Source organism: Pleurodeles waltl, chromosome 7 (assembly GCF_031143425.1).
Source record: "Pleurodeles waltl isolate 20211129_DDA chromosome 7, aPleWal1.hap1.20221129, whole genome shotgun sequence".
Lineage (NCBI taxonomy): Eukaryota > Metazoa > Chordata > Amphibia > Caudata > Salamandridae > Pleurodeles > Pleurodeles waltl.
The window spans coordinates 1049351222-1049375995 of NC_090446.1; the positions used below are offsets into that span (position 1 = coordinate 1049351222).

The 24774-nt window shown below is 49.2% G+C and overlaps 1 protein-coding gene across 6 annotated transcripts in view; it reads left to right on the forward strand.

Moving 5' to 3' along the window:
* Positions 1-24774, forward strand: part of BPTF (bromodomain PHD finger transcription factor) — a 1198927-nt gene that overhangs the window by 974582 nt on the left and 199571 nt on the right. For all 6 annotated transcript variants that reach the window (XM_069199907.1, XM_069199908.1, XM_069199910.1 and 3 more), the window contains one exon: positions 13487-13712. In XM_069199907.1, the coding sequence (XP_069056008.1) occupies positions 13487-13712 (226 nt within the window). The remainder of the gene's footprint in view (positions 1-13486; positions 13713-24774) is intronic.

Below are 24774 nucleotides of genomic sequence, written 5' to 3' on the forward strand. Positions count from 1 at the left end.
ATACTTTCACTGCTTTTGCCCATGAGGAAGCAGCATACACTATTCTTTCGTGAATTAGCATGCGTATTGCACTACTGGAGCCTCTATTTCAACACTCAGTACCACCCCATGCAAATGAGAAGTGTGCAAGCAAAGACACACCCATCCAACCTGAAATTGGGGCCACCACTCAGAACCTACTGCACAGCATCCTTCACCTCCCCATCTGCGTCTTCATTCCTCACTCGAACAAAGTACTCCTGGAATCGGCCCCATTTATCCCTTGGGCGACTACAGTATCGCATAAAATCATGGCAGGTGTCTTATTGGGTATTACAATATGTAATGTTAGTATGCCACACTTTTGTTGTGGGAAGGCGGACTTTCATCCAATGGATCGCCACTGTACGCCACACCAGTAATAGGCCCAGGGCCACTAGTCACCGGTAAGTCATTGAGATGTGTCTTCCTACCTAGAAGTTCCTCTAGAGGTGGACAGGTCAAAACCTCCCCTGTAATCTCCTCTAGCGTTTGGAATATCGCAAGCTAGAAACACTTCACACCAAGGCACTGTCCTGTAATGTGGGCAAAACCTGCATCATTCACAGGCCTACTGAGACTGAAAACATGGTGCAACATATGACACAGTCAGGACATAACTTAAAATGTCCTGGCAGTAAAAGTGAAACAACTGTTTTCCAGTGAAAGACTTGGTTGCCAAACTGGGGAGTACATGGTTATCTGATATAAAGACATCTACAGACTCCTTACCTTTAGAATTTCCCCCAGGTGTCAGTCTGGATGGAGAGACCTCTTTCAAGCAGTACCCCTGCATGCCGTTAGGTCATCGGCATCATCTGTGCAGAAAATGACCTTGCTGGTCTACATAGGAGCCACCCCGGTGCGCTGTCATGAGGTTGTTTTCTTTCTACGCCAACCAGTTTTGATCTGAAGAGCGCTACCCCTCAGTCATTTTTGACTGGCCTTTTTTACTTTTTATCAACTTTTTTTGAGTTGCTAACTCCTGGTGCATGGAGGGATGTCATCAAGGAAGACCGGGTTCAAGCCCTGCAGATCCTGTCATTGGACAATGCCTGTGACAGCGCCTTGTGTGCCTTTGGTGTTTGAAGCGCGACCATGACCCGGATTCATGCTCCAAGTGTTGGGCCATGTATCTGAAGGCTTTTAAGGAGTGATCCCGGAAGCTGGTGGTGGCCAAATGCTTGACTGTGCTCAAGGCATTGTCCCTTTCGAGAGGAAGGTCCCAAGAAGTGTCGCAGGGTCCTTCATCGTCGTCCTCTGACGCCAAGTCCTCAGGACAATTGGGTAAGTCGAGGCACATGAAGAGGTAGAAGAAAATTAAATGCCTTTGACTTCACCTCGTCAGTCGGCAGACAAGATGAGGGAGCAATGTCATTCTAGGCCTCCCTCTGTGGAGCCTGCATAGGGTCCGACTCCGTGCCTCCCTGAGTTTCCGGGAGCCAGAGCGAAACCTGCCCAACTAAGAGTTCTGAGGATATGTACCTTACTTTTGGGCAGTCAGACACTGTTGGTGCACCTTCACCCCCGTACAGTCGGAAAGAGCCCCTTTGGGTTTTTGGCTGGCAGCTTCAGCCTCGGCTCTTTAGCGGTATCTATGGATCCATGCTTCGATCAGCACCAGCATCGGTCGTACCTTTTCGACCTTCCCCCGACACTGCTTCTGGAGCCACCTATGCCCCGGAGGTGCCATCTCCACCCTCATTGCCGACTTCAACACGGAGCCATATGGGCATCGTACGACGCTGACTCAGGCGTCAAAAGGAGCCGTGCCTCCTTATTCGGACCCTGAGCCTTTTTCCTATGAGCTAGGTTATGGTGAGGTATGGGGGGAGGTCTCTGGACCCTTTGGAATACCACCTCGAAAATCCTATGGACTGGCATATGGACTTGGGTGAAGCCAGTGGACTGGATACCCCCCTAGATACTGCCATGCTTTCCCCCTCTCCCCGTGGCTACAGAGGAGTGAGGTTCCTATCCTGTGGTAGTACGAAGAACAGCTGAGGTCCTGAGACTTGAGTTTCCTTCGATGGGAGTCAGGACTAGCCTTCTGGCAGAGGTTCTTCAACCTAGAGCTTCATCCTCCGAACCTCGGCTCCCCTTCATTGAAGCTCTTACAGATGTCCTACTGGGTACCTGGTACAAACACAGCACAGGAGTGTAGGAAACTGGCCTGGTGCGTGGTGAGCACCAACGGTGTTATCACCTTATTTCAGGTCCAGGTGTCCCCTATTAGTGAGGTGTAGTCAGTGTCTAGAAAGCCTGGGCTTTCTAGAGGTAGCTGTGGATGAGCAGCCAAGACTGAACCAGGAGACATGCATAGCTTATGCAATACCACTACAGTCACACAGCACTTAAACTCATGAAAGAATCGCAGATTGTTACAAAAATAAAGGTACTTTATTATGGTAACTCAAATACTAAAATACTGTATAGGCAATACTCCATAGGAGGTGCGTAAGCACAATAATATACACATTAGACGTCTGTGATTAGCATAGAAAGCAGTAGCAAACAGTAAAGCAATAGAAACTAGTAAAGGCCCTGGGGGAGACCAAAACATATACTAAGTAAGTGGAATGTGAAAGGCAGTTCCTCACCCAAGAAAGTGGAATCTGTAGAGGGGAGCTGGAGGAACTAGGAACCCCAAAACGTAAGTACCAGGGTGCCCCCCAGCAACCAGGAAAGAGGAGGTAAGTACTGTTTTTTTCACCAAACCCACAGGTAAACTTTGGAAAAGGACTGTGCAAGACTGGAAGAAACCAAAAGTGGATCCTGACAGAAGAGGACCTGCAAAAAAAGGGAACCAAATCCAGTTCAAGATGGAGTGTCCGGTTGTGACAGGAGCCACTACCCACCATTCTGGAGATGCAAGACCAAGTCGACGATGGAGACAAGTAGTCAGCTGTGCAGCACTGGAGCAGGAGAAGAGTCCCAGAAGTGATGCAGGCAATGTCCCACGACAGAAGAAGAGTTGCAGTCAGTGATGTTGGAAAATCACAAACAAGCCTTGGCAAAGGCAAAAGTCATAGATGAAGAGTTGCAGATCTGCCAGGAAGGTTCAGTGGGACTCAACACAAGGAGTGGAGTCCCAGGTGACCCTCAGCAGTGAGGAGAGTCAGAAGACGATGATGCAGCCCTCACAGGCAACTCGCAGGCAGTAGGCACAGGAATCGCAGTGAGGCCCACTCAGCACACCTGAAGATGGATCACTGTAAGGAAATGCCTCCTTGGCATGGTTACCCCCTAACTTATTGCCTTTGCTGATGCTAAGTTATGATTTGAAAGTGTGCTGGGACCCTGCTAACCAGGCCCCAGCACCAGTGTTCTTTCCCTGAACTGTACCTTTGTCTCCACAATTGGCACAACCCTGGCACTCAGGTAAGTCCCTTGTAACTGGTACCAAGAGCCCTGATGCCAGGGAAGGTCTCTAAGGGCTGCAGCATGTCTTATGCCACCCTAGGGACCCCTCACCCAGCACATGCACACTGCCTCACAGCTTGTGTGTGCTGGTGGGGAGAAAATGACTAAGTCGACATGGCACTGCCCTCAGAGTGCCATGCCAGCCTCCCACTGCTTGTGGAATAGGAAGTCACCCCTCTAGCAGGCTTTACAGCCCTAAGGCAGGGTGCACTATACCACAGGTGAGGGCATAGGTGCATGAGCACTATGCCCCTACAGTGTCTAAGCAAAACCTTAGACATTGTAAGTGCAGGGTAGCCATAAGAGTATATGGTCTGGGAGTTTGTCAGACACGAACTCCACTGTTCCATAATGGCTACACTGAAAACTGGGAAGTTTGGTATCAAACATCTCAGCACAATAAATGCACACTGATGCCAGTGTGCAATTTATTGGAACATACACCCAGAGGGCATCTTAGAGATGCCCCCTGAATACCTACCCGACTTCCAGTGTAGGCTGACCAGTTTCTGCCAGTCTGCCACACACCAGACATGTTGCTGGCCACATTGGGAGAGTGCCTTTGTCACTCTGGCCAGGAACAAAGCCTCTACAGGGTGGAGGTGCTTCTCACCTCCCCCTGCAGGAACTGTAACACCTGCCGGTGAGCCTCAAAGGCTCACTTCTTTTGTTACAGCGCCCCAGGGCATCCCAGCTAGTGGAGATGCCCGCCCCTCCGGCCACTGCCCCCACTTTTGGCGGGAAGGCTGTAGGATATAATGAGAAAAACAAGGAGGATTCACCCACCAGTCAGGACAGCCCCTAAGGTGTCCTTAGCTGAGTTGACCCCTGCCTTGAGAAATCCTCCATCTTGAGTTTCGAGGATTCCCCCAATAGGATTAGGGATGTACCCCCCTCCCCACAGGGAGGAGGCCCCCTCAAGGACAGTAGCCATTGGCTACTGCTCTCCCAGACCTAAACACACCCCTAAATTCACTATTTAGGTGCTCCCCAGATCCCAGGAAATCAGATTCCTGCACCCTGAAGAAAAAAGAAGGAATGCTGACATACAAGCCTGCAGAGAAGGAGGAAGACAACAACTGAAATGGCCCTAACCCTACCGGCCTGTCTCCAACTTCGAAAACCTGCTCCAGCGACGCATCCGACAGGGACCAGCGACCTCTGAAGCCTCAGAGGACTGCCCTGGACTACAGGACCAAGAAACTCCTGTGAACAGTGAATCAGCTACTTCTTTGGAACAAAGAAGCAACTTTCAAAGACTTCCCGTTTCCCGCTGGAAGCGTGAGACTCTACACTCTGCACCTGATGCCCCCGGCTCAACCTGCAGAAAACCAACACCTCAGGGAGGACTCCCCGGCGACTGCGAGCCCGTGAGTAACCAGAGACGACCCCCCTGAGCCCCCACAGCGACGCCTGCAGAGAGAATCCAGAGGCTCCCCCTGACCGCGACTGCCTGTAACAAGGGACCCGATGCCTGGAACCAACACTGCACCCGCAGCCCCAAGGAACCGAACTTCGACGCAGGAGTGACCCCCAGGCGACCCTCTGCCTTGCCTAGGTGGTGGCTGTCCCGAGAAGCCCCCCCCCCCATGTGCCTGCCTGCACCTCTAGAGTGACCCCCGGGTCCCTCCATTGAAACCTATAAAAAACCCGACGCCTGCTTTGCACACTGAACCCAGCCACCCCTGTACCGCTTAGGGTGTGTTTTGTGTGCCTACTTGTGTCTCTCCCCCCACCTCACCCCCACCCAGTGCTCTACAAAACCCCCCTGGTCTGTCCCCCGAGGATGCGGGTAGTTACCTGCTGGCAGACTGGAACCGAAGCACCCCTGTTCTCCATAGGCGCCTATGTGTTTTGGGCACCTCTTTGACCTCTGCACCTGACCGGCCCTGAGCTGCTGGCGTGGTAACTTCGGGGTTGCCTTGAACCCCCAACAGTGGGCTGCCTATGCCCCTGAACTGAGACTTGTAAGTGTTTTACTTACCTCCTAATCTAACCTTTACTTACCTCCCCCAGGAACTGTTGATTTTTGCACTGTGTCCACTTTGACAATAGTTTATTGCCATTTGTACGAAGACTGTACATGATGTTGTTTTCATTCAAAGTTCATAAAGTATCTAAGTGAAGTACCCTAATTTAAAGTATTAACTGTAAATCTTGAACCTGTGGTTCTTAAAATAAACTAAGAAAATATATTTTTTAATATAAAAACCTATTGGCCTGGAGTAAGTCTTTGAGTGTATGTTCCTCATTTATTGCCTGTTTGTGTACAGCAAATGCTTAACACTACCTTCTGATAAGTCTACTGCTCGACCACACTACCACAAAATAGAGCATGGAATTATCTGCTTTTGCCGCTATCTTACCTCTAAGGGGAACCCTTGGACTCTGTGCACGCTATTTCTTACTTTGAAATAGTATATACAGGGCCAACTTCCTACAATCACACAATGCTGGAGTGGCAGGCAGGAGACTGTGCTTTGCAGGGGAAGAGTGCTGGAGGCTGGGGCTACACAGAGCCTGAAGATCCTTTAGAGGAGGAACAAACAAGCCTTGCAAGAGTCACGGTGCACAGGGTTACTGTCCTTCAAGGAGAGGCAAGGGCTTACCATCTCCAAAGTTGGATAGCTGGTAGAGAGTACCAAGGAGACCACTCCAGATCACCACCTGTGATGTAGGATCCACGCAGTTTCGGAGGAGAGAGGATCCTCACAGCTGGTTGTCGTTGCAGTTGGTGCCTGTGGATGCACGGGAGTGACTCCCTCACTCCAAGGGAGATTCCTTCTTCTTGTGCAGGCTGAAGACTTGTCCTCCTCAAAAGGATGCACAGCCAGGGAAGTGTTGCAGTTGCTGGAAAGAGCCAGAGAAACAATGTTACAAAGCTGAGTCATTGTTGGAGTTGCAGGTTGTCTGTTCCTGGAGGGTCCATTTGCATTCCCGGTGGCCAGAATATGAAGTAAATGAGTCCTTCTGGAATCTTGTATGAAGAATCTGAAGACCCACCCTAGAGGGAGACTCTAAATAGCCCAGGAAGGGGGATTGGTCACCTATCATGATGGGGCTGTGATGTCACTTGCCTGTCCTGGCAACTCGCATGCTCCCAGGGGCCTCTGCCCACCTTGGATTCAAGATGGCAGAATCAAGTGGCCACCTGGAGAAGCTCTGGGCACCTCCCCTGGGGTTGTGATGGACAGTAAAAATTTTACTCCCCTTTCCACTGTCCAGTTTCATGCCAGAGCAGGGACCCAGGGGTTCCTGGACTGGTGGAAACAGGTTTATGCAAGGAGGGCACCAAATGTGCCCTTCAAGTATACCGGTGGCTTGTGGAGGCTACCTCTCCCAAGCCATGTAACACCAATTTCCAAGAGAGAGGGTGTTTCCTCCCTCTCCCAAAGAAAATCCTTTGTTCTGCCTTCCTATGCTTGAGCAGGCAAAGCAGCAGGAGGGCAGAAACTGGTCTCTGGGGTGGCAGTGTGGGCTGCCGAGAAAAACCCTAGAAGACTGGTAGGAACAATGCTGGGGGTCCTCTAAGATCCCCCAGAGTGTATGGAATCATACAACCAATGCTGACAACAGTATTGGTGAATGCTTAGGACATGTGTGATACCAAACATGCCCAGGTTCGGAATTACCCTTATGTAGCTGGACACAGGTAGCGACCTGTGTCCAGTACACAGGTAAAATGGCTTCCCTGCACTTACAAAGTCCAGGCAAAGGGAGCTGGAGTTCGTAGGGGCACCTCTTCTCATGTAGGGGTGCCCTCACACACATGTACCTGCACCCTGCCCTCTGGGCTAGGAGGACCTGCCATAGGGGTGATTTACAGTGACCTGTAGTGAAAGGGTGATGCACCTTTTCATGCAGGCTGCAATGGGAGGCTTGCAGACACATTTTGCATTGGCTCCCATGGGTAGCATAATACATGCTGCAGCCCATTGGGAACCACTGGTGCCCCAATGCGCTGGTAGTCTATCATGTTAGACAGGTGGGTTTTGCAGATAGTCCGAAGTGGCTACTCCCTCCCCTTCGAGACTACCCATCTATCCATGCCACCGTCCTACGACTAGATTACGGAGGATCACTTAGCAATTCTCTGAGGGGAAGTTAAAGCTCTCTTGGTCAAGGGTGCCATATAGAGGGTTCCTGTGCCATAAGTAGGTTGTGGTTATTATTCCTGCTACTTCCTGGTAGCCAAAAAGGACAAGGTCCTCCGCCCTGTTCTATACCTTCGGTTCCTATGTCTCTGTCTCAGGAAGGAGAAGTTCAAATGCACACACTGGCTCAGGTTCGATCTACCCTGGACTGATGAGACTAGATGGTAGCATTGTATTTAGAGGACACTGATTTCCATCCTGCCTTCCCACTGACGTTACGTGCGGCTCACAGTGGGCGATGAGCAATTTCAGTTCCCCGTGCTCCCCTTTGGCCTTACCAGCACCCCTCGGGTGGTCACCAAGGTGATGGCGGTGGTCGCAGCTCATCTGCACAGGTCAGGGATTTCAGTCGTCCCCTACCTTGATGACTGGCTGGTGGAGGCGAGCTCGCCCTAGGCTGTCATGTTCCACCTCCAGACTACGGCGGCCTCCTGCATTTGCGGCGGTTCACTGCAAATATGCTGAAGTCCCTCCTGACTCCCTCTCAGACACTCCCTTTCATTGGAGCTGTTCTGGACATTGCAGTTTCAAGCTTCTACTCCCGAGCTGCTCGTCCAAGATATTCAAGCTATGATGGCTTATGTGGGCTGTTCAGGGGGACCTGAAGTTCCAATGGGCGCTGCATCTCGAGAATCTCTCCAACATGTTTCAGATCTTGGAGCGAACTACACAAGATCTGCAGTGGTGGTTATCGAACTGTGATTGGGTCAGAGACAGATTCCCACTCCCTTCCCCAACCAGATCTGACAGATGTCACTCCTGCGCTGGGGCGGCAATCTGGGAGAGGCGGAGATCAGAGGTACTTGGTCTCTGGCACAGTTCGGACTCCACATCAACCTGTTGGAGCTCCATGCGATCAGTCTAGTATTTAAACCATTTCTTTCCCCTCTCAAGCGAAAGGTAGCTCAGGGTTTCATGGACAAACACCTCTGCTATGTGGTACTGCAACATGGAGGGCGGTGTGGGGTTGTGGACCCTTTGTCAGGAGTCTCTGAGCCTCTGGACTCCGCTAGAACACCAGGGCGTTTACATAGTTCAACATCTGGTAGGCTCTCTGAATTACAGAGCAGACGAACATCTGACAATGCTTAGTCGATCATGAACGGCATCTCGATCTGGTGGTGACACAAGGTCTCTTTCAGCAGTGGGGAGAGACTTGGTTAGATCTGTTCACCTCAACAGAGTATAGGCAACGTCAGCAGTATTGTGCATTGGAGTTTTCAAGGCAGCAATGGCTGATTTACGCTTTTTGTCTCTAGTGTACGCCTTTCCACCTATAGCACTTCTGCACAGAGTTCTCAAGAAGATCAAGAACGTCTGGGCCCAAGCCATCCTTGTGTCTCTGGACTGGGCAGGGAAAGTCTGGTACCCAAGTTACTGACCTTGGCCATCAATCCTCTGATCAGACTGCCCCTTTGAAGGATCTTCTGTCGCAGCAGGAGGAGAGGGTTCTCCAACCAAACCTGTCCAGCATCCACCTTCTTGCGTGGAGATTGAGTAGCAACCGTTAACATCACCCCATACTGAGTCCAGGCAACCTTTAAAGATAGTGAATACATGCCCAGATAGCAAAAACTCTATAGGGGTAGTTAAGGCGAGCAACCAAAGCTTATACAGGAGGTATGTAAGGCACTTGCAATACCACAGTAGTCAGACAGTAACTCACTCACAAGAAAAAAACACACAAGTGTTTAAAAAATAAAGGATACTTTATTAAAACACTACTTCTAGACTAGCATTAGTATATCTCTCTTTGAAGATATGTAGAGACAATATTTACACAAAATATTGAAAGTGAGATGTGAAATAGTGAACTCAACCAAGGTAAGTGTGGTAGTTGGCTCGGTGCTGGGGGTAGATGATTACTCCAGAGGTAAGTACGTTAACTGTCCCCAGCGACCAGGTGCAAAGTAGTTACCCACCCACTCGTCCCGTAGGCTAACACAGGGAGCAGTGGTTGGAATTCGTGTGATTCAGATCCTGAGGAAACCAGCAGAGAAGAGGTAGGCTGGAGAGTGCCCTCCCTCCTCCCCAAGGATACCCAGAAAACAGGATTGCCTACACCAGGGACCCACATACAGAGGGGAGAAGAAACTCTTTCTGAAGTCAGTGGAAGCTTCGGATTGTCCAGCTGCTATCATGATCCATGTACCAGGCTGGTGGAACCCAGCGAAGGATTCCAGACGTGGAGAACCTGAAAAGGAAGGGGACAGTGTCCAGCACCCTTGGAAGTGCCTACGTTGTGCAGTTGGCAATGTCCACCCTCTTAGAGGTGAAGTTCCTGCAAGGCGGTGGAAGAAGAAGTCCAGCCACGGGGTCCAGGAGCTGCAGAAGATCCCAAGAGTAGACTTTGGACTGTCCCTCGACGGTCGCTGTGTTACAGGAGGGTCAGTGACCAGCCAGGTCACCAACAAGCACTGGCAAGTACAAGCAGGAGCCGAAAAAGTATTTGCAAAGTTTTAGGGACCAGCAAGGTCCAGGAGACTCTGCCCTCGAGGGAGAGTCAGGCCTGGCCCTCAGCATGCAGCAAGACCAGCAGAAGTAGTCGTAATTGACAGGTGATGGACACAGAGAGCCACAAGGAGGCTTCAGCTGCACAACTGAACATAAGTCCCCCATTGTAGCACAGGGGCTGATCTTGAAGTTGCAGAGTGCTAGGGGCCAGTGATCCTTGGTGCCTGAAGATATCCTAGAGAAGAGTCAACAACCCTTGGCAAGTGTAACAGTCGCAGTGCGCTGGTGTTCCTGTCCAGTAGCAGGCTCCCACAGTCTCTCAAGTTGGATAAAAGACTAGCAGGACTCAGAGGAAGCCACAGACTCACCACCTGTGAAGCACAGCCTTTCAATGTTTGCGGAACAGCAGACCCCACGAGCCAGTCGACATTGTCTTGAGGGGCCTGCAGTTGCAGGGGAGTGACTCCTTTATGCCAATGGAGATCAATTTGTGGTTCTCGGTGCAAACAGAGTCCTTGTGACCCTGGTGGATGCACAGCCTTGGATGTTGCAGAATTCTTGCAGAATCAGGAGAAACAATGTTGTAATGGGAGCCTTCCCTCCAGAAGCAGTGTTTCGGTTCCAAAGCAGACTAGCAGCGGTTCTAGAGGCCAGGAGCAGAATTTGTCTTGCAGAGTGTTCCTTGCAGAGTCTTGCTTGACGAATCTGGGGACAAACCCACTGGGGAGCCTATAAGTAACCCTAAAAGGGGGTTGGTCACTCTGTGAAGTGATCCACCTATCAGAGGGGGTCCGGGACATTATCTAACTGGCCTAACCAGTCAGATGCTCACAGGGGTCCCTGCCCATCTTGTATTCAGATTGGCAGAATCAAGTGGCCACCTGGCAGAGCTCTGTGCGCCTCCCTAGGGGAGGAGCTAGATGGTGGGGTCACTCCACTGTTCTTTTGCGCCAGAGCGAGAACAGGGGGTTCCTGAACTCATGCAAACCGGATAATGCAAGGAGGGCACGAAATGTGCCCTTCAACGGAGTCAGGTGGTGCTCAGAGGCCACCACACCCCGTCCCTTAGACACCTAGTACACAGGGAGAGGTGGTCACACCTCTCCTTTGCAGGAAATCCTTTGTTCTGTCTCTGTCCTGAGCCAGGCTTACCAGCAGGACTGCAGCACAGTGTCTGGGGTCAGCAGCAGCACGGGCTTGCAGATAGACCCCATAAGGCTGCAAAGGCAGAACTGGGGGATCCTCCAAAGAACCCTCAGAGTACATGGTATCATGCAGCTAACACTAGAATCAGTGTAGTTCCATGACTCCAACATGTTTGACACCAACATGCCTACATTCGAAAAAAACATTATGTAGTTGGTCCACTCATGTTGACCAGTGTCCACTACATACCTTAAGATGGCTTCCCCGTACTGAGTCCCAGAAATGGGCCTGGGATCTGTAGGGGCACCCTGCTCATGCCGGGGTACCCTTATTTAGCCCAACAGGGATAGGGATGTGCTCCCCCCCCCAAAGATAGGCAGCACAAGGAGGGTGTAGCCACCCTCAAGGAGAGTAGCCATTGGCTACTGCCCTGAGACCCTAACACCCCTAAATTCAGTATTTAGGGGTGACCCTGAACCCAGAATTTAAGATGCCTGATGACCTACAAAGAAGGACTGCTTAGCTGAAAAGCCCCGCAGAGAAGGAGGAAGACAACTGCTTTGGCCCCAGCCCTACCAGCTTGTCTCCAACTTCAGAGAACCTGCACCAGCGACGCATCCTGCGGTACCAGCGACCTCTGATGACTCAGAGAACTGCCCTTCACCTAAGAAGGATCAAGAACTCCCGTGGACAGCAGAGCTGTCCAGCAAACCAAGAAGAAACCATCTTTAAAGGGACTCTCACTTCACTCCAGAAACGTGAGTCCCCACCACTCTGCACCTGACGTCCCTGGCCTGTGTCCAGAGAAACTAACGACACAGAGAGGATCCCCAGGTGACTCTGACAACGTGTCCACCCTGGGCTAACCTCTCTGCACCCCCACGATGACGCCTGCAGAGGGAATCCCGAGGACCCCCCTTTCCTTGACCTCCCAGGGCGAAGAAACCCAACGCCTGGAAGATGCACTGCACCTTCAGGCTCGTGAAGAACCGACCACCGGTGCAGCAGTGACCAGCAGGCGGCCCTCACCCTTGCGCAGTCAGTGGCTGGCATGTTTGGGGTTGACTTGATCCCCCAACGGTGGGCTACCTATGCCCCACAGACTGAACTTGTAAGTGCTTTACTTACCACATTAACCTAACTGTACTTACTGCCCCCAGGAACTGTTGAATTTTGCACATTGTCCACTTTTAAAATAACTTATTGCCATTTTATGAAAAACTGTGTACATTATTGTTTTGGTTCAAAGTCCGAACTATACCTATGCAAAGTATAAAAAAAACTATTGGCCTGGAGTTAAATCATTGTGGGGGTCATTCCGACCCAGGCGGGCGGCGGAAGCCGCCAAAAGACCGTACCGCGGTCAAATGACCGCGGCGGTCATTCTGACTTTCCCGCTGGGCCGGCGGGCGACCGCCAGAAGGCCGGCCGCCGGCCCAGCGGGAAAGCCCCTTCAACAATGAAGCCGGCTCCGAATGGAGCCAGCGGAGTTGAAGGGGTGCGACGGGTGCAGTGGCACCCGTCGCGATTTTCAGTGTCTGCACAGCAGACACTGAAAATCTTTATGGGGCCCTGTTAGGGGGCCCCTGCACTGCCCATGCCTTTGGCCCTTTGGCATGGGCAGTGCAGGGGCCCCCAGGGGCCCCACGACACCTGTTCCCGCCATCCTGTTCCTGGCGGTATTTACCGCCAGGACCAGGATGCGGGAAGGGGGTCGGAATCCCCATGGCGGTGCTGCAAGCAGCGCCGCCATGGCGGATTCCTTGGGCCAGGGGTAAACCGTCGGGAAACCGCCGGTTGCCCTTTTCTGACCGCGGCTTTACCGCTGCGGTCAGAATGGCCCTGGAAGCACCGCCAGCCTGTTGGCGGTGCTTCCGCGGTCCCCGGCCCTGGCGGTCATGGAATGACCCCCTGTGTGTGTGTTCTCATTTATTGTTTGAGTGTGTACAACAAGTGCTTAACACTACCCTCTAACTGCTCGACCACACTACCACAAATAGAGCATTAGTATTATCTATTATTGCCTCTGTCTAGCCTCTTGGGGAAACTGCTGAAAATCAGGTACCCTACTGGATAATATTCCAAAATGCCTTATTGTGTTGGTTATTTTTTCTCCAGTTATTTATGTCTTTATTTCATGCCTTGCTTCTCCCAAATGATGCCATGCCAGATTCATGTTTTTTGCGGAGGCTTAAGGTATTTAGATGTATTCAATTGAGCATCACTGGATGCCATAGTAGAATTTGAAATGATTACTAAGACTTTCCTTGTTCTAACTTGTTTTTCACCAGAATGATTGTGTGCAACCAGGTGATGAAGTATATTTTGGACAAGATTGACAAAGAAGAAAAACAGGCTGCAAAAAAAAGGAAACGAGAAGAAAATGTTGAACAGAAAAGGTGCAAACAGAATGCTTCCAAACTGTCTGCTCTGCTCTTTAAGCATAAAGAGCAACTCAAAGCTGAGATACTAAAGAAAAGAGCACTTTTAGACAAAGATCTACAGATAGAAGTGCAGGTGAGCCATTTGTTATAATTTATTTCTTTATTGGTTCCCTTCTCCCTCAATTGGTTGTACTCCCCTTGTCATACCTAGTCCCACAATACTGAAACAGATAAGATGTTGTGAACATGATATTCTTTGTACACAGCATGTAACTGCTGAAGCTCACAATATTGCTTGCTTTCATTCACAAAGGAAGTGAGTGAGGGTGATAATTTAAGGTGCTGTAGACATCCATCTGCTCAAATGAAATAGCTTTTGAGTCTGAGTCCTTTAAACAACTGAAGCAGTCAAAAACATCTTTGGCAAAAGGTACTCCTATCCTGTTTGTTTGTTACTAAATTATGTAAAATTTCATATTCTGTCATAGGATCATGCTTTTTAATTTCATTCCCTATTCAATGCCCTTTTTGTGCTGTTGCTCTCAATTTGTTTCCCCCGGTGTCTATCAAGACTCGAAACTTAAATTAAGATATAGTTTCTGGGATGTCACATGGATAGATAGATTTCTTACGTATCCCCCATCTTCCAGATGTCAGAATGGATCCTGAAAGCTCTTCAGCAATAACTCTTTAGCATCAATAGATGGCACCATGAGGCCTTAGCCACAGCAACTCCCATCCCAGCTGTGACAAGATCTAGAGTACATAAGTCATCAGCCGACAATCTGGTGTCAACTTTCTTTTTTTCCACAGCTCATCTTTGTGGGTCTGCAGCTTTTCTCTGTGCTCCACCGATAAAATGCCTTCACTTATCAGCAGTGACTCGGTCAAACGTGTCCGTGGATTTCATAGTCAAACCTTTTTGCAGATGCTGTAAGATGTCATTATTTGACCTGCATAATATCTGCATTTGGTGTCTGGAATCCAGTTACAATCCCACAGCCTTTAACTCCTGTCCCTTAATCACCTGATAGTGGGAGGTCAAGATTTATTTGACCAGTGCCCACAGAGATTCACTAGAATTTCCCTTTTTCCTTGAAGCAAGTCCCAGACTGGGAATATTCTCACTAAATCCTTCTACAAGAAATAATAAAAAAAATAAAGTGCTACAAGGACAATGTCCCTCCTTCCTTGAGGAAATGGTCTTACTTCTGGGTATATCCGAGTTTTGATGCTGGCCCCTTAATCATCTGAGAAATTCTCAAGTTGAAGTTAGAATTTCTGATTTCTTTGGCTGATTCTACACAAGTCAAGTCCTTCCAGCTTAGCAAGCTGTATCTCTTCAGGACTGCTCAGTTACCCTCTGGGCCACTCCTCCTGGGTGGACGGGTACTGCATGTTTGGTGGCTCAGACTCCAGACCTTAAGCATAGAAAGAAGTCAGTGGCTTCCACGACACAGTTTCCCATGAATTCAGTGCCAACTATGTCATTGGTTTTACCATCATAGCCACTTTCAGTGAAGCTTTCAAAATCTGCTGAAATCATCAGTGACAAAATAGAAAGTTAAGGCCTGCTCAGATGATGAGGCCCTGGTGTATACCCTTTCTTGGTACCATGGAACCAGAATGGAAGAACTCTTTGGATCTGAGTCTAATGCATTTGTCATGCCTCACCAGGATTATGGTTTTACTAGAACATAATAACTTCGAGGCTGATGATCGGCTCTCCTCTTACAACAGTGCCACTGGCCTCTTCATGGACTTCTAAAATGCAAATACTTTGGATTCCTTTCCAAAATAGAATATCCCCGACTCCTCTGGCCCTATTTCAGAGGGAATCTTTGTTCACAAATGTGATATAAGTATCAGCAGAAGCATAGGAGTTGACTTTACCAACTCTGGAAGCAAAATCTAACATTTTGATCTTGCAGTCCTCATCTAAAGTTTCAGCACACCTTTTACCTTTTAGCAAGGCATTATTAAAGCTTGTCCTGACTGATTATAAAATAAAACCAATTTAAAACCCTGGAGATGGCGTGTCATCTGGCGTTCTTGTCGCCAAACTCTTCTCTGGAAAGTTTGATCGCCCAAGTCTCCTTCGAAGTACTGAATCCAAATGTGTTTCACCCAACCCACGCAGGCTGACTTTATAAAAAGCTAGATTCCATCGAACAGAAAATGTTTGCTTCTGGTAGCCTCGCCTTTTGCACTTTTAGCGTCAGATACATTCTAGGCTGCTATGTCCAGGTCTTGTGGTAGCTGATAAAAAATCACTGTTTTGCAGCAAGAACCTCTTTGAGGTTCACATGTTTCGTGTTATTCTGCCCTCTAGCAGTTTGGTCCAGAATTAAATCTGGTTTTCCTAACATTTTTACTTTCAGCATTAACCATAGTCATGATTACAACTATAAGACCACAGTGGTGATCACTGTTTTAGCTTTGTCCTTCTGCTGATGGATTTGGAAGCATGAGAAATAGCTCCAACATTTTGACCATAAAACAATGTGAACATTTTAGAAACAGAATGGAAACAACACCCAGCATTGTAGGTAGACATTGAGATTGAATAGGTCCCTGTCCACATGAAAATATTTTTCTTCCACCTAATCAATAATGGTTTGTACACTTACAAACACTGAAGTACAATTTGGGTTCAGCAGACACTGTAACTTGATCCATTAGTGTGGAGAGCACCCTTCACCATCACACTTCAATGCATTCCTAAGACGTCTCTAAAACTGTCCAAATCACACTCATACATGTGCCCTTTGATGGTCCGCTCCTGTTGGGCAAGAAGGCAGACTTTTCTCAGGTATACTTCAAAAAGAGCAGAGCTATGTCTGGCTCACTGAGCCTATCTGCCCCAGAAGGCTTGTGCCTTAACTTTCATTTCCTCATCACTAGACCACTCTTCCTCCAACATTACTTGCTCCCCAGCTCTTGAAGGCACACCTTCTTACCCGCAGATCGAAAGGTCCATAGAGGTGATACCTCTGGGGATAGGTGCATGAGATTCTATCCTCTTTATTTCTTGGTTCCCAAGAAGTACAAATGTCTGATATCCATCTTCTAGTTTCACCTCATGAAAAGTTTCATTGACAGAACAAGTTCAAGAAGTTGTCGTGGGGCCAAGTCCCACTGACTCGCAATGCAGGGGATTGACAGGAGTTCCTGGTTCTGTCATTTGTTCAGATGGCCATATCAAGTGCTTTTAGAAAACTGCTGACAGTTGTGGCAACTTCACTGCAGTAGTCAGGATCCATGAATTTCTATATTTGGGCACCTGTCTAGGAAAAGCGGGATCCCAGTATTTGCCAAGGAGCATCTTTATTGCTCTATGACCCTTCTTCATGGTGTGGGCTTTAATTCCCACAAATAGTATCCTAAGAAGCTGACCTTGCCAGGAATTCGTAGATTTGCAGATATCTGGGAAATTAGTTCTGAGTTTTTTCTGACTCTGACTCATATCCTGGTCTTGTAAGTTTTATGTTGGGGTCTGATGCCCTTCTACATCCTGATAGTGCCTCGTGGCAGATAGCAAATTAGAGTCTGTTAGTGGTGCCTTACAAAGCAATAGCCCCAACATCAGGTGAAACTCTTGGCTTAGTGCAAATTTTGCAGTATATCCAAACCTTAACTGGTGGATTTATCCCTCTAAGGTGTTGGTGGGTCATTCCTTCGGTACTTCGCATGTTCAGGCTATCAGTCACAATATCTCCTGTCTGGGTTGGACTGCCCATCTGGGTATCTTGATGATTAGATGCCTTTGATCTGTGTCAGAGCAGTACCTGCTTCTAAATGTACTAGGACTGCAGGTGGTCCACCTTGCCATGAAGACAGTGCCATTGAGATTCTGCCTGAGACCACCACTACCATCCTATGTATCAACTGACAAGACACTGTGGGTTCATGTACCCTCTATTGGGAGGTGCTTGATCCGTGACAGTGGGCTCAGCAACATAGCAGTAGTCCTGAACACCAGTAGGTGGTGTCATGCTGCTCCACGCTGATGCCATACTGCCCCCGGAAGTGACAGAGTGGACCTGCTTAAGCATCACCCCTACTTGCTGACGTTTGTTCAAGTTGGAAGGCATGGAAGGAAAGGAACTATGTGATAGCTAATGATGTCCCTACTGAAAACACCAGGATTCAAGCGGTGCTATAACTGCAAAAAGCATATACTGTCTCGGATCTGCACAAGGTGTACCTTGGATCTCTGCGCAATGGACACAGCTCAAAATCATGTTTTAAATGTGCCCTAATGCACCTCTTATGTGAAGAGGTAGGTCTTGCTTGATGCCACGGGCTGGGTCCCAGTCACAGATTTGTTTCTACAACTGCTCCACTTCCTGCTCAAAATGCAGTCAGACACTTTAGACTTCATCCATCACACCATCAAATTCCAAGACTATTGAACATAAAATGTTAACCTGCCTATACTTGTCAGAAATTGAAAATTGATAAAGACATTTTTGACAGCTTGAAATGGTTTGGATCAAATGACACTACCCAAGGCAAATTAGTACATTACAAACAGATGTGTCATCTAATTTGAAAGAGAAAAAAGCTTTACAGATTTACACCAAATAAAAAAAAGAGTTATTTCTGGGCCAAGATATAGTTTTCTGCCTCATTTGATGTAACTCTGTTCAGTGATTCGGGCTGTAGTCTTGTTCAGAAAATGCAAAATCCCCTTGGGATGCATGGGGAAAAAGCATTTTGGGACCACCCTCTTTCTTAGCCCCTGCTTGATGAATCACCCTAAAACTTTACACACAACAGCTAAAGTGAGTGGCAAACTAGTTGTGGAAAGTTTATTAAATTTGGCCGAGTGGCATAAATGTTGTTAATAAAACAAACACTTTGTCTATGGGAAAAGTTGGTCCTTACTATAACTACCTACTGTGTGTACGTGTGTGTATATGTGTGTGTGTGTTGTTCGATGGCATGTGTAGCTGCTGATATTCATGCTATGCATTATTCTGCCATCTAGTTTGGCTCAGAGTGTAACAAGTTGTTTTTCTTCAAAGAAGTCTTTACGGAGTCACAGGATCGAGTGACTCCTCCTCTCGGTCATACTGCGCATGGGCATCGACTCCGTTGTTAGATTGTTTTCTTTCCGGTGTCGGGTTCGGACTGTTTCCTCTCGCTCCGAGATTTTGAATCGGAAACTTTACAAAACTCCCTTAATCATTGGTATCGTTTCAATCGCGTTTCCAACTATCCTCAAACCGATAGTCCTGTCGGAAACTAGATTTTACCCATCAGGGCGCGTGCACCCGACTCGGGCCGGTTCGGGCCTACCGCATCAAAGCCTGATGGACTGGACTCAATTTTAATTTTGTTCTTGATACCACGCTAAATTTCCCTACACAGATCAACACCTTGTTTGCAATCTGTGTTTTTCTCCCGATCACAAAGAAGAAGATTGTGAGGCCTGTCAATCGTTTGGATCCAAGAAGACCCTGCATGATTGGAGAGACAGAAAATTGGAAATGGCGTTGAAAAGTACTGAACATCTCGACATCATGGAGGAAGAACAGGCGCAGACAGCGGTCTCCCTCAGACACCGACTCCGAACAAGAATCAGAAGAAGATAGACCTATCACTGGTGGACAGCATGTGAGTACATCTGCCCCTATGCCCAATTATTTAAAAAAAAAATCGAAGGCCTTGGGTACACCACTGCCCGAGAGCCATGGTTCGACCTGAAAAAAGACTCTTGTCAACCGACCTTCAGGTTCGGCGTCAAAAAAGGCCACTCCTCCGTCAGTATCGGAGTTGAGTAAATTCATTAAGAGTTCTACTTCAGACTCAAGCAAGCGTCCTCACTCCTTGGAGTCGAAGCCTCAACGCCCTGCTTCAGAGCCGAAACAACCAGCTGCATTTTTTTTGTCGAAAATGCTACCATCTTCAGAACTGAAAAAATCTTCTTATTCAGAAGAGCAAGGACTTTCGAGCCATCTTAAACAGAGCTCAAAATCACTGCATGAACAATCTTATAGACCTTCTGATGTGGGCACTGAAATTCAGCCTATCCTTGAGGTTATGAATGAAAGACAATCAAGGATCCACATCTATGAAGAGACTGGCCGAATAATTACTGCACCTCCTCTACAAACCAAAGGAAGCTGGCCTTTCTAGAACAATTAGACACTGCTCAACCACCAGCAAAAATGTATAAACAGAAGTAGAAGTCAGTACCTGCCCATACTTCTCCCCCTCATTAACCACAACTTTCTTTTTCGCCTCCACCCACTAGCCCACCACCTTTATCTTCACCAATGCATTTGCAATATTCACATTGTGATACAGTTGATCCTTGGGATCTATACGACCCAGATCCTATTCCTGACAATGATCCTGATTTATACTCTTCTAAGACTTCTCCACCAGAGGACACTACTGCATACACGCAGGTTGTTCCCAGGGCAGCCGCATACCATGGGGTGCTTATGCACACTGAGCCCCTAGAGGAGGATTTTCTGTTTATCACACTATCCTCCACCCACTCAATATATCAATGACTTCCTGGGATGGTTAAACATGCAGATCAAATATTTAGTTAGCCAGTCAAAGCTAGAGTAATAACTCCACACATTGATAAAGTAAAGCACTTACAAGTTCAGTCTCCGGGGCATAGGCAGCCCACCCTTGGGGGGTCAAGTCAGCCCCAAACACCCAGCAACACAGTGCCGGTCAGGTGCAGAGGTCAAAGTAGGGCCCAAATACCATAGGTGCCTATGGAGACTAGGGGTGCTCTGGGACCAGTCTGCTAGCAGATAAGAACCCGCGTCCTCGGGGAGCAGAGCAGGGTGGTTTTGTAGAGCACTGGGAGGGTCATAAACAGGCACACAAAATATACCCTCAGCGGCACAGGGGCGGCCGGTTGCAGTGTGCAACGTAGATGTCGGGTTTTAGGTTGAAATTAATGGGGAGACCCGGGGGTCACTCTGGCGATGCAGGCAGGTCACAGGGGGGCTTCTCTTACCGGCCCCCGACTGGGCAACGATGAGGGCCACCTGCTGGTCACTCTTGCACCGGTAGTTGGTTTCTCTCGGGCCTGGGGGCTGCGGGTGCAGTGCTTCTCCCACATGTCGGGTTCTTTGTTACTGGGCAGTCGCGATCAGGGGGAGTGTCTGGATTCTCTCTCCAGGTGTCGCTGTCGGGGTGCAGGGAGGTTGTCTCAGGGTGTCCACATAGTTGGAGTCACCTGCAGGTCCTCTCTGCAGTGTTGGCTCTTCTGGACACAAGCCAGGTGTGTTGGTTGCAGAGTGTTGGGGACTCACCCCTCTGGAGTGAGGCTGGCGTCCCTTTAAAGATGGTTGTTTGGTGGTTGGGTGAACAGAGCCTCTGTCCTCTACAGTTTGGGGTTGCAGGGCAGTCTTCTGAGTTGGCTGGTCCCGCTGGACGCGTCGCTGTTGCAGGTTCTTTGAGTCTGGAGACAGGCAGTAGGGCTGGGACCAAGTCAGTTGTTGTTTCCGTCATCTGCGGGGCTTTCAGGTCAGTAGTCATTCTTCTTGTTTCAGGTTGTCAGGAATCTGGTATCCTGGGTTCAGGGTCGCCCCTAAATACTCAATTTAGTGGTGTGTTTAGCTATGGGGGGCAGTAGCCAATGGCTACTATCCTTGAGGGTGGCTTCTACCTCTTTGTGCCTCCTCCCTGTGGGGAGGGGAGCACATCCCTAATCCTACTGGGGGGAATCCTCTAAAGCAAGATGGAGGATTTCCTAATGCAGGGGTCACCTCATCTCAGGACACCTTGGGGGCTGTCCTGGCTGGAGGGTGACGCCTCCTTGTTTTTCTCATTATCTCCTCCAGACTTGCTGCCAAAAGTGGGGTCTGTGTCCAGGGGCGGCCATCTCCACTAACTGGAGTGCCCAAAGGCGCTGTTACACCAGGCTTGAGCCTTTGAGACTCACCATCAGGTGTTACAGTTTTTGCAGGGGGAGGTGTGAAGCACCTCCACCCAGTACAGGCTTTGTTCCTGGCCACAGAGTGCACAAAGGCACTCACCCCATGTGGCCAGAAACCCGTCTGGATGTGGCAGGCTGGCACAAACTGGTCAGCCTAGCACTAGTAGTAGGACTGGTATACAGGGGGCATCTCTAAGATGCCCTCTGTGTGCATTTCTCAATCCCACACTGGCATCAGTGTGGATTTATTGTGCTGAGAAGTTTGATACCAAACTTCCCAGTATTCGATGTAGCCATTATGGAACTTTGAAGTTCGTGTTTGACAAACTCACAGGCCATATATTCTTTATGGCTACCCTGCACTTACAATGTCTCAGAATTGGATTGGACACTGTAGGAGCATAGTGCTCATGCAGCTATGCCCTCACCTGTGGTATAGTGCACCCAGCCTTAGGGCTGTAAGGCTTGTTAGAGGGGTGACTTACCTATGCCACAGGCAGTGTTTTGTATGCATGGCACCCTGATGGGGGGGTCCTCGGGATTCCCTTCGCAGATGTCGTCGTGGAGGGGTGGAGAGGACAACCCAGGGTGGGCACTTGGTCACCGTCGCCTGGTGGTCTTCTCTGGTCGGTTGGGCCACCTGGACTTGGGCCTGCAGAGTGCTTAGGACTCACGCTTCTGAGTGAGGTGAGAGTACTTCAGAAGAGGTTACTTCTTCTGTTCTTCTTTGGCCAGGGCTGCTGTCCACGGGCGTTGTTGATCCTCTGTGATGCAGGCAGTCCTCTGGAGGTTTTTCAGAGATCGCTGAACCTGCGGGATGCGTCACTTTTCTTCTGCAGCTTCTTTGAAGCACGAGACAGGCTGGTAGGGCTGGGGCCAAGTCATTTGTTGTCTCCTTTCCTTCTCTGCTGGGGTTTCCGCTAATCAGTCCTTCTTCTTGTGAGGTAGTCAGGAATTTGACTAGCTTGGTTCAGGGAGCCCTTAAATACAAGATTTAGGAGCGTTTTAGGGGTCAGAGTGCTGTAGTCAATGGCTACTATCTATGAAGGTGGCTACACCCTCCTTGTGCTCACTCCCTTTGGGGAGGGGAGCACCTTCCTATCCCTATTGACCCTGATCCTCCAAACCAAGATGGAGGATTCTGCAAGGATGGGATCACTTCATCTCTGGACACCTTAGGGGTGGTCCTGGCTGAGGTGGTGACTTCTCCTTGTTTTTCCTAATTATCCGTCTGGTCTTGCCGCCAAAAGTGGGAGCTTTGTCCGGGGGCTGGGCATCTTCACTAGCTGGAGTGCCCTGGGGCATTGTAACACAAAGCCTGAGCCTTAGAGGTTCACCGCTAGGTGTTACAGTTCCTGCAGGGGGGAGGTGTGAAGCACCTCCACCCAGTGCAGGCTTTGTTTCTGGCCCCAGAGAGCACAAAGGCTCTCACCCCATGAGGTCAGAAACTCGTCTCTCAGTGGCAGGCTGGCACAGATCAGTCAGTCCTGCACTGAAGGATTGGGTAAAATACAGTGGCATCTCTAAGATGCCCTCTGTGTGCATTTTTTAATAAATCCAATACTGGCATCAGTGTGGATTTATTATTCTGAGAAGTTTGATACAAAACTTCCCAGTATTCAGTGTAGCCATTATGGAACTGTGGAATTTGTTTTATCAAACTCCCACACCATATACTTAATATGGCCACACTGTACTTGCAATGTCTAAGAATGGACTTAGAGACTGTAGGGGCCTGTTGCTCATGCAGCTATGCCCTCACCTGTGGTATAGTGCACCCTGCCTTAGGGCTGTAAGGCTTGTTAGAGGGGTGACTTACCTATGCCACAGGCAGTGTTTTGTATGCATGGCACCCTGATGGGGGGTCCTCGGGATTCCCTTCGCAGATGTCGTCGTGGAGGGGTGGAGAGGACAACCCAGGGTGGGCACTTGGTCACCGTCGCCTGGTGGTCTTCTCTGGTCGGTTGGGCCACCTGGACTTGGGCCTGCAGAGTGCTTAGGACTCACGCTTCTGAGTGAGGTGATTGTACTTCAGAAGAGGTTACTTCTTCTGTTCTTCTTTGGCCAGGGCTGCTGTCCACGGGCGTTGTTGATCCTCTGTGATGCAGGCAGTCCTCTGGAGGTTTTTCAGAGATCGCTGAACCTGCGGGATGCGTCACTTTTCTTCTGCAGCTTCTTTGAAGCACGAGACAGGCTGGTAGGGCTGGGGCCAAGTCATTTGTCTTCTCCTTTCCTTCTCTGCTGGGGTTTCCGCTAAGCAGTCCTTCTTCTTGTGAGGTAGTCAGGAATTTGACTAGCTTGGTTCAGGGAGCCCTTAAATACAAGATTTAGGAGCGTTTTAGGGGTCAGAGTGCTGTAGTCAATGGCTACTATCCATGAGGGTGGCTACACCCTCCTTGTGCTCACTCCCTTTGGGGAGGGGAGCACCTTCCTATCCCTATTGGCCCTGATCCTCCAAACCAAGATGGAGGATTCTGCAAGGATGGGATCACTTCATCTCTGGACACCTTAGGGGTGGTCCTGGCTGAAGTGGTGGCTTCTCCTTGTTTTTCCTAATTATCCGTCTGGTCTTGCCGCCAAAAGTGGGAGCTTTGTCCGGGGGCTGGGCATCTTCACTAGCTGGAGTGCCCTGGGGCATTGTAACACAAAGCCTGAGCCTTAGAGGTTCACCGCTAGGTGTTACAGTTCCTGCAGGGGGGAGGTGTGAAGCACTTCCACCCAGTGCAGGCTTTGTTTCTGGCCCCAGAGAGCACAAAGGCTCTCACCCCATGAGGTCAGAAACTCGTCTCTCAGTGGCAGGCTGGCACAGATCAGTCAGTCCTGCAATGAAGGATTGGGTAAAATACAGTGGCATCTCTAAGATGCCCTCTGTGTGCATTTTTTAATAAATCCAATACTGGCATCAGTGTGGGTTTATTATTCTGAGAAGTTTGATACACAACTTCCCAGTATTCAGTGTAGCCATTATGGAACTGTGGAATTTGTTTCATCAAACTCCCACACCATATACTTAATATGGCCACACTGTACTTGCAATGTCTAAGAATGGACTTGGAGACTGTAGGGGCCTGTTGCTCATGCAGCTATGCCCTCACCTGTGGTATAGTGCACCCTGCCCTAGGGCTTTAAGGGCTGCTAGATGGATGACTTACCTATGCCACAGGCAGTGTTTTGTATGCACGGGGATGCCATGTCGACTTTGCCTCTTTCTCCTCACCAACACACACACTCTGCAATGGCAGTGTGCATGTGTTAGGTGAGGGGTCCCTTAGGGTGGCAC